Raw genomic sequence first — 10,741 nt, 5'->3', positions numbered from 1 at the left:
AATTTTAAAAAAGCAAAATTTAGGACAGTTATATATACAAAAGAAATGGAGTCCCTGGGTGGTGTAAAGATTTAGCTGACTAAAAGGTTGAAAGTTAGAGTCTGCCGAGATGTGTTTTGGAAGAAAGATCTGGAGATCTGTTTCTGAAAAATCAGCCTTGAAAACCCTGTGGAGCACAGTTCTTTTCTGACACACGTGGGGTTGCTATGGTTCAGAATTGACTCATCTGCAGCTGTTTTTTTTTTTTTTTAATGGCTGCAAATAATGTCAGTTATGTATGGGAGAAGCAGAAGGTAAAAACAAAAATGAGATTTTTTTTTTTTTTAGTACAACAGAGATAATAGAAAATGGAATTTTTCCAATCCAAAGTTTTAATAATGTGATATGTCTTTTTAGTAAAACTAATTGATTTCATGTAGTCTCTTGTTAAAGGACCTTAATGTATTTAAATCAGGTGGCAATGTATGTAGCTCTGTTCTGTTCCATTGGTTTCTTTTGCCTATTACTATACTGGTACTCCATTGTCTTTATTACTTTTGAGCTTTGCTAAAGGTCTTGATATCTGGTACTTTAAATCCTCCAGCTTTTGTTCTTTAAGATTGTGTTGTTTATCTTGCCTTTTAAATTGCCGTATAATGTACGGACTCAACTTGTTAATTACCACAAAAGATACTGGGTGATATATATGGTTAAATAGTTGACTTTGTTGTTGTGGTTAGGTCCATCCAGTTGTCGCTGACTCATAGTGACTCCATGTACAACAGAACGAAACACTGCTTGGTCCTGTGCCAGCCTCACAATCTATGCTGTACCTGAGCCCATCATTGCAGCTCCTGTGTTAGTCCATATTGTTGAGGGCCTTCCCCTTTTTTGTTGTCCCTCCACTTTACCAAGCATGATATCCTTCTCCAGGGAATGGTTCCTTCTTACAACATGACCAAAGTAAGTGAGATGAAGTCTGGCCATTCTCACTTCCAGGAAACATTCTGGCTGTACTTCTTCCAGGACAGATTTGTTCTTTTAGCAGTCCAAGTACTTTTAGCATTTTTTACCAATGCCACAACTCAAAAGCATCGACTCTTCTTTGGTCTTCTTTTTCATATGTCTCACATGCATATGAGGTGATTGAAAATACCATAGCTTGAGTTAGGTGCACCTTAGTCTTCTAGGAAATATCTTTGCTCTTCAGAACTTGAAAGAGTTCCTTTGCAGCAGATTTGCCCAGTGCTATAAGACGTCTGATACCTTGACTGCTGCTTCCATTGGTGTTGATTGTAGAACCAAGTAATAGGAAGTCTTTGACAACTTCAATCTTTTCTCCATTTATCGTGATGCTGTTTATTGGTCCCATTGAGAGGATTTTTGTTTTCTTTATATTGAGGTGTAATCCATACTGCAGGCTGTAGTCTTCATTAGTAAGTGTTTCAAGTCATCTTCACTTTCAGGGAGCAAAGCTGCGCCGTTTGCATAATGCAGGTTGTTAGTGAGTCTTCCTCTAATCCTGATGCCACATTCTTCTTCATATAGTCCAGCTTCTCAGATTATTTGTTCAGCATACAGATTGAATAAGTAGGGTAGAAGGATACAACCCTTAGGCACTCCCTTCTTGATTGTGAACCATGCAGTGCTCCCTTTTTCTGGTCGAACAACAGCCTCCTGATCTATGTACAGGTTCCTCATGAGTACAATTAAGTGATCTGGAATTCCCATTGTTCTCAATGTTATCCCTAATTTGTTATGATCCACACAATCAAATGCTTTTGCATAGTCAATAAAACACAAGTAAACATCTTTCTGGTATTCTTTGCTTTCAGCTAAGATCCATCTGATATCAGCAATGATATCCCTCATTCCATGTCATCTTCTCAATCCAGCTTGCATTTCTGGAAGTTCTCTGTTGATATACTGCTGTAACCATTTTTGAATTATCTTCAGTAAGATTTTACTTGCGTGTGAGATTAATGATATTCAATAATTTCCACATTCTGTGGGATTACCATTTTTTTGGAATGTTGGGCACATATATGGATCTCTTCCAGTCAGTTGGCCAGGTAGCTGTCTTCCAGATCTCCTGGCATAGCCAAGTGAGTGCCTCCAGTGCAACATCCATTTGTTGAGGTGTCTAAATGGGTCTCCTGTCAATTTCTGGAGCCTTGTTTTTCACCTTTTCCTTCAATGCAGCTTTGACTTCTTCCTTCAGTACCATTGATTCTTGATCATGTGCCACCTCCTGAAATGGATGAAGATCAACCAGTTAGTTTTGGTACAGTGACTGTGTGTATTCCATCCATTTTCTTTTGATGTTTACTGCATCATTCAATATATTGCCCATAGAATCTCTCAGTATTGCAACTCGAGGCTTAAATTTTTTCTTCAGTTCTTTTAGCTTGAGAAATGCTGAGCACATTCTTCCCTTTTGGCTTTGCAACTCCATGTCTTTGCACATTTTATTACAATAATTGACTGTGTCTTCTCAAGGTGCTCTTTGAAATCTTCTGTTTAGCTCTTTCATTTTGTCATTTCTTCCATTTGCTTTAGCTACTCTTCATTCAAGGGCAAGTTTTGGAGTTTCTTCTGACATCCATTTTGGTCTTTTCTTCCTTTCCTGTCTTTTTAATGACCTCTTGCTTTCTTCATGGATGATGTTCTTGATGTCATCCACAGTTCTGGTTTTCGGTCATTGGTGTTCAATGCATCAAATCTATTCTTTTGATGGTCTCTAAATTCAGGAGGGATATATTCAAGATCTTATTTTGGCTCTTGTGGACTTGTTTTAATTGTCTTCAGCTTTATATGAGGTGCATATGAGCAGTTAATGGTCTATTCGACAATCAGTTCCTGGCCTGGTTTTGCCTGAAGATGCTGAGCTTTTCCATCGCCTCTTTCTACAGATGTCATCAATCTGATTCCTGTGTACTCCATCTGGTGAAGTTCATGTGTATAGTCACTGTTTGTGTTGTTGAAAAGGTATTTGCAATGACTAAGTCGTTGGTCTTGCAAAATTTTATCATGTGATCTCCAGTGTTATTTCTATCACCAAGGCTGAATTTTGACTACTAAATGAAAAGTTGACAGTTTGAATTCACCCAGAGGCACTGCAAAAGAAAGTCCTGGTGATCTATTTCTGAAAGATCACAGCCATTGAATACCCTGTAGGATGCAGTTCTACTCTGAAATGTGATGCTACCATGAGTTGAAATAAATTGGACAGCAGTGTGTTTTTCTGGTTTATAGATAAATTTGTTGAGAAGTGAGTTTTTAAAAAATATTTTTACAGTCGATGAACATGGTATATGTGTATACCTTTATACATTTCATCTGTTTCTCTCAAAGGTTTGATATTTTTAATGTAGAGATCTTACATGTTTTGAGTTCATTCTTAGGTAAATTTAACTATAAAGGATATCATTTAAAAAATTGGTATCTACCTTTATTTGTTATTATTACAGGGAAATAAGGTTATTGCCTAATGAATTAATTTCATAAGTTCATAATTTTCACATATTCTAATGTTCTTTTGTAGAATTTTTTCTCTACATAATCATGTCATCTTCAAATAATGACAGTTTTGTCTTTTCTTTGCCTATTCCTGCTTCTTTTTTCCTCTTCTTTTCATCCTAACTGCACTGGCTAGAACATCAGCACAGTACTGAAATAGAAATGATGATTGTAGACATCCTTATCTTGCTCCCAATCTCATAACGTTTTTAATAATTTATTATTAGATATGATTTTTTAATTTTACTTTTTTCTATCAGATGTTTTTATTTTCATTCTTAGCTTGTTAAGTATTGTTATCATAAGTATTAAATTTTTGCAAATGCCTTTTCTGTTTCTCTTGAAGTAATTACATGATTATTTTTTCTCTTCTGTTATTGAGGTGAATTACATGGAGTTTTCTTCTTTTGCATGTTAAATCACCTTTGCATTCCTAAAATAAATAACGTTTGGTTATGATGTATTCTCCTTTTTATATATTGTAATGATAGCTAATATTTTGATTAGGATTTTTGCAACTATGTTCATGAGAGAGATGGTTTATTATTTAATTTATTTTTGTACTATCCATGACAAGTTTAAGGCACTCTGGTGGCATAGTGCTAAGGCATTTGACTGGTAACCAGAAGGTTGATGGTTCAAACCTACCAGCCACGCCGTGGAAGGAAGACTGGGCAATCTACTTCTATAAAGATTTACCACCTCGGAAATCTGAAGGGGGGTTGCTGTGAATCGGAGTCGACTTGATGGCAGTGAGTTGGGTTTTGGTTTTTGACAAGTTTAGGTAGCAAGATTATGCTGTATTTCGAAACAATTTGGGACATGTTTTGTGTTTTTTTATTTCATGAAAGAGTTGTTTGTGGTAATTTCTGTAGTATCTGTAGGGAAACTTGGTACTGGTAAATTGATTTTGACTCGTGATGACCCCATGTGTGTCAGAGTAGAACTCTGCTCCATAGGGTTTTCATTGGCTGTAATTTTATGAAACTAGATTGCCAGGACTTTATTTCCATGGTAGTGTTTGGTGGATTCAAACTGTCAACCTTTCAGTTAGTAGCCTAGTGCAAACCTGCACCAAATGATAATTTGTGTGTCTTTTTTTTTTTTCCCCCTTTTTCTCTTGATAGGTTTTGTCAAGAAGTTAGCAAACTCCTGGTTTTATTTTACAAAGAACAATTTTTGGCTATTGTTTTTTCCTGTTTCACTGATATTTGTTATTTATTTTTCCTTTCTAATCCTTTCTCCTCCTCCTCTTTTAATATTAATTGGGTGTTCTTTTTTTAGTTTTTTTAGGCTGGAGGATTTAGACCATTAATTTTCTTTCTTTTTTAACAAATACATTTAAGGTATTATATGTTTCTGCAAGTACTCCTTGAGCTGTCTTCCACTGGTTTTGGTATGTTTTTATTATCATTTAGTTCAGAGTGTTTTCTAATTACTATTGTGATTTTCTTCATCCTGTGGTTTATTTAAGTGGCATTGCTTCATTTCCAGAAAGTTGGGATTTTAAAGTGTGTGTGTATTATTGACGTCTAGCTGATATCTACTATGTTGTTGTTGTTATGTGCTGTCGAGTTGGACCGGACTCATAGCGACCCCTCCTTGGGTTTCCGAGGCAGTATCACTACGGAAGTAGATTGCCCCATCTTCCTTCCGAGGAGCGGCTGGTGGGTTTGAACCACCAGCCTTCTGGTTAGCAGTCAAGTGCCTTAGGCACTATGCTACCAGAGCTCCTATATCTACTATAGTTTTGAGAAAATACTCTGAAAGTTTTAATCCTTTCGTATTTATTGAGACTTGCTTTAAAATCAAACCTTTAGTCAATCTTATTAATGTTTCATGTAGATATATTCTGTTGGGTAGAGTATTATGTATATGTCAATTCAGATTTTTGATTCTATTGTTCAAATCTTTTGCACACTTAATGATTTTCCCCTGCTTTTAAAAAATGAGCTCTTGAGAGGTATGCTTAAATTTCCCACAATTATTGTAAGATTTGTTTAGTTCTATCAGTTTTGGCTGTATGTATCTTTAAACTATGTTATTAGATGTATAGGTTAAGAATTGCTGTCCCTTGGAGGCTCCATCCCTTTATCATTATAAATTATCTTCCTTTATGTCTAATACATCATTAGTCTATTTTGTCTGATATTCTATAGTTACATCACTTTTCTTTTACATGTCTTTGTAAGCAGCATATAGTTTGTTTTTTTTAATTACTCCTTATAATCTTTTAATTGGCTTGTTTAGTTCCTTTACATTTGATGTAATTACTTGTGTATACCTACTCTTCTGAGCGGTAGAAGGTGAGTTTGAACCACCAGCTCACCAGCCCTCTGGTTAGCAGTCATATGCCTTAGGCACTACGCCGCCAGAGCTCCTTAGTACTTGGCTCTTTAACTGTGTGTGCCCCCCAGTGAGGCTATTATATATAATGCCAGGTTTTCCTCAACTTACAGTGTATTGGAGTTTTGGCGGCTGCACGTCTTTTTTTTTTTTTTTTTTTTAAAACTTCTTATTGTTAGCTTTATGTGCTACATGCAGTGTTGCAGTGTGTAATTTGCTGATACTATTCTCAGATGCTCCCTTGCAGTTATTTTATGTAATGTTTCCAGCCTCCAAAGACAAAGATTGAATTTACAAATATACTGATAATAAAAAGCAATAATGAAAACTTAAAAAAGGGAAAAAAAAAAAAAGAGGAAGAATTATGTTAGAACTGATGACAGTGTCATTGGAATGGAACCCTATTGTTAATCAGGGACTACCTTCACTATAAATAGGGGATTGACAAGTTCCTGAATTAGGTGGTGGCAATGGGAACAAAGTAGATTGGATTTAAGAATTAAGGAGCTCTGGTAGCGTAGTGGATAAGACATTTGGCTGCTAACCAGAAGTTAGCAGTTCAAACTTACCAGCCATTCCGTGGAAGGAAGATGGGACAGTCTCCTTCTGTAAAGATTTATAACCTCAGAAACCCGGTGGGGGTTGCTCTGAGTTGGAATTCACTCGATGGCAGTGGGTTTGGTTTTTTGTTTGGTAGCATAGTGGTTAAAGCATTCGGTTGCTAACCAGAAGGTCAGTGGTTTGAACTCACTAGCCACTCTGCTAAAGAAAGATGAGGCACCCTGTTTCCATAAAAATTTACAACCTTGGGGACCCTATGGGGCAGTTTCATTATGTATGAGTCAGAATGGACTTGATGGCAGTGGGTTTTTTTTTTTTTTTTTTGGTTTTAGGAAATAAACTTTTCAAGTGTGTGGATGGATGGAGGAGGAGGAAACAAGGATGATTTTCTGATATTTGAGTGGATGGGAGATGGAGAGAATTGGTATCATTGGATGATTTTCTAAGGTTTGAGCAATTTCATCATGATGTGCCTTAGTATAGTTTTCTTAATGTTTCTGTTGCTTAAAGTTTTCAGAGCTTCTTGGATATGTAGGTTTTTAGTTTTACCTCAAATTTGGAAAAGTTTTGACCACCATTTCCTTCTTTCTCTTCTCCTTAGGGGACTTACCTATTGAAATTGCCTCAGCTTACTGATGGTCTTTCCTTTTTTTTTCTTTGTTCTTTTTTTTCTTTTTTACTGTATAGTTTCTATTGCTATGTCTTCAAGTTCATAATACATTCTCTCTCTCTGTGTGTGTGTGTGTGTGTGTGTAGTGTAGTGCCTAAGCCATTGACTGCTAACCAGAAGTTTGGCAGTTCAAACCCACCAGCCACTCCGCAGAAGATTGGGCAGTGTACTTCTGTAAAGATTTACTGCCTCGAAAACCCAAAGTGGGGGGTCATTGTGAATTGGAATTGATTCAATGGCAGTGAGTTTGGTTTTTTGGTTTCTTTGTATGTGTATATATTTATGTATGTCTTCACAACATTTAATCTGCTGTTAATCTCTTCTAGATATCTTGAGAAGTTTAATTTGGGCCTGTTAAAAAATATCTTCTTTGTCTCTACTTAACACTTTGAATATATGGAAAACCATTTTAATATTCTTATCTGCTAATTCTCACATCTGTGCTAGTACTACAATGATTTCAATTAATTGATTTTTCCCCCTGTTATAGGTTGTATTTTTCCACTTTTTTTTTAATGCCTGGTAATGCTTAATTGAATACCAGGCATTGTAAATTTTACCCTGTTAGACATTGGATAAGGAGCTTTGGTGGTGTGGTGAGTAAGGCATTTATTTGGCTGCTGAACAGAAGGTCAGCAGTTCAAACCCACCAGCTGCTCTGTGGGAAGAAGATGAGGCAATCTACTTCCCTAAAGATTTACAGTTACAGCCTTGGAAACCCAAATGGGCTTGCTGTGAGTCAGAATTGACTTGATAGCAGTGAGATCGGTTTTTTTTTTTGGTTAGGCATTGGATATTTTTGTAGTCCTGTGAATGTTCTGAGTTTTATTCTGGAATGCAGTTAGTTCCTTATAAATAGTTTGAATCTCTTGGGTCTTGCCTTTAAGATTTGTTAAGCAGGACCAGTGCAGCGTTTATTCTAGGGCTAATTATTTTTTATTACTGACTCAATACCATTCTGAGTACTCTACTGATTAACCCATGAATCTGAGGTTTTCCAGTATGGCTGGTAGGAACAGGCACCATTCCCAGCCCTGTGTGACTGTGAGACACTGTTTTCGTTTCATCCTTTTGAATGGATCTTTCTTTGGCATGGGGTAGTTTTCTCACATGGATGAGCTAGTCACTATGGTGCCATTACTCAGTGGAGTAATTCACTCAAGATTTTTCTCTTTCTGCTTCTATACTCTATGCTGCAAACTGTAGCTATCTTAGTCTCCTTGGATTTGGTTTCATTTGCTCAACTCTGAGGAGTCCACCTAGCTCTGAGTTCTGCCTTCCTCTCCCTGCTAGGGTCTAGGAATTCTTTCAAAACATTAACTGTGGCAGTCGTAGGGCTCATTTCATTTCCCATGTCTCTGGGATTACTACTTTATTTTTTAAAATATGTACCCTTTTCTTAGAAGCTGTTGTTTTGTATATTTTATCTGGTTTTTATTTTGGATAGGAGGATAAAACCTGTCCTTGTTAATTTTGGTCAGAAGTGAAAGTGGCCCATTAGATGGTTTCTATCAGTGATCTTCAACCTTTTCTTTAAGGTTAGAACCCTTCAAATAAAGTCATGTGCTAAACTCCAATAGGTAAAATAGAGGAGAGCAAGATGGTGGCAGTGTGATGTATGTGTATATCCATACCTTTGCATCTGTGGGGAGATAACAGAGCATTGCCCATTTGACTTCCTGTTCCCAAGCTCTCAGGGCTTCAGAAAAACCACTGATGGTAGGAATTACAAATAAACATATTAAAAAGTAAATAAATGAGAAATACTGAATGTAAATAGTTAACACTGTTGGATCAAGGAAGACATGATGCATTAGGAATTAAGGGTGACATGTTAAATTTAGCATTCCTTTGTGTTTAAACCCAGAATTAAAATGATAGAAATGCAGATAAAATTGTATGTAAAAGTTTTTCTTAATGTTAAAAGGTGTGTATTTTCTTTTAATTAGTATTCACCTCATTATTTTCAAGGTAGCTTATTCCATTCCTTAAAATACATAATTGCTTTCCCCCCCCCCCCTTTTTTTTTTGGCAGCTCTTCACAGATGGAATCACAAATAAACTTATTGGCTGCTATGTGGGTAATACAATGGAGGATGTAGTCCTGGTGAGAATTTATGGCAATAAGACTGAGTTGTTAGTTGATCGAGATGAGGAAGTGAAGAGTTTTCGAGTGTTACAGGCACATGGCTGTGCACCACAGCTCTACTGTACCTTCAATAATGGACTATGCTATGAATTTATACAGGGAGAAGCGTTGGATCCAAAACACGTCTGCAACCCAGACATTTTCAGGTACATTTCTTTTTCTAATAATTTTTCATTTTGATAGTGTTAATTGCACTAAGGAAATACTTTTCATTGGTTATTAGTGCTATTAGGTGCGTGTTTTTATGCTTTTGTAAGATTGGGCTGAGATCTGTAAGTGCAGTTTATAGGACATTGAAATCGTTGTTTTAAAAATTGCCCTTTCCTTCTTTGAGCGACTATTTAATTAACTTATAAACTTTGTTTAAAATAAGTTAGGGTTTTTGTTTGTTTTGTTCTGTCATTGGAAATTCTCATTATTGTCTCTTTGCAGAAGAAAGGACTCAAGAGATTTTTGGATTAGCTTGTTGCAGAGGGTTGAGAGGCATTGTTAACACGTCTATGTTATTCTTTGTTGTTGTTGTTGTTGTTATGTGCCGTCGAGTCTGCCCGACTCATAGTGACCCCTCGTTGGGTTTCCGAGGCAGTATCACTACGGAAGTAGGATTGCCCAACCTTCCTTCCGAGGAGTGGCTGGTGGGTTTGAACCGCCAGCCTTCTGGTTAGCAGTCAAGTGCTTTAGCCACTATGCTACCAGAGCTCCTATGTTATTCTTTAGTGTTTCATTATTAAATTGAGTATGTTTTCTAGAAGAATAACGTGTTGAATATGCTTAATCATTTTTATAAAATTGCTGTGTTTGAAAGTTTCTGCACTTTGATCTAGGGTTCAATCAATATTTGCTAAAGTTATGATGAATCAGTCCAGTTTGTTGGCTGCATATTAGGCTGACCTAACAATCAGCAATGTCCAAAAGTACATGACTACTCAAACATTAAAGTTCGTACACTGGCTCAAAATGTGTTACCTAACTAAGTCAGTTTTCTGCGCTTGGAAACTAGCAAATGGGTTTGATTTAAAAGTGAAAATATCAGTCAAGTTCATAGGTTAAACCAGCAGTTCTCAAACATTTTGATCTTTGGACTCCTTTACATCTCTTATTGAGGACTCTAAGGAACTTTTGCTTATTTGGGTGATATTTACCATATAAGAAATGAAAACAAAATTTTAAGGCACAAGAATACCAGAGTCTGTTACCATAGTCTATTAGCTGTCACAGTGGTGACATCATCAAACATCATTTAGCTTCTGGAAAAGTACACTTTATACTCATGAGAAAATGGGAATGAAAAAGGAAAATAATGTCTTATGAGAACAGTTGTAATCTTAGAAGCTTCTTGAAAGAATCTCAAGTCTCTGGAGAGTCCATGGATCATCTTTAAGAATTGCTAAGTTAACATATTGATTAAAAATGGAATGGATCAGTATCATCTACCTATTATAAAACTGTATCAATATTTTAAAATATTTTGCCTTATAAATCTTAATTGTAACCCTAGGTTTTTTTTTTTTTTTTTT

The 10,741-nt window shown here is 36.2% G+C and overlaps 1 protein-coding gene across 1 annotated transcript in view; it reads left to right on the top strand.

Moving 5' to 3' along the window:
- Positions 1 to 10,741, top strand: part of ETNK1 (ethanolamine kinase 1) — a 61,789-nt gene that overhangs the window by 7,014 nt on the left and 44,034 nt on the right. Inside the window, exon 2 of the mRNA XM_007946796.1 lies at positions 9,111 to 9,370. Within this exon, the coding sequence (XP_007944987.1) occupies positions 9,111 to 9,370 (260 nt within the window). The remainder of the gene's footprint in view (positions 1 to 9,110; positions 9,371 to 10,741) is intronic.

The sequence above is a fragment of the Orycteropus afer genome, unplaced genomic scaffold (assembly GCF_000298275.1).
Source record: "Orycteropus afer afer isolate SDZICR_OR568_19922 unplaced genomic scaffold, OryAfe1.0 scaffold00171, whole genome shotgun sequence".
NCBI lineage: Eukaryota > Metazoa > Chordata > Mammalia > Tubulidentata > Orycteropodidae > Orycteropus > Orycteropus afer.
This window is presented reverse-complemented; position numbering and strand designations above follow the sequence as displayed.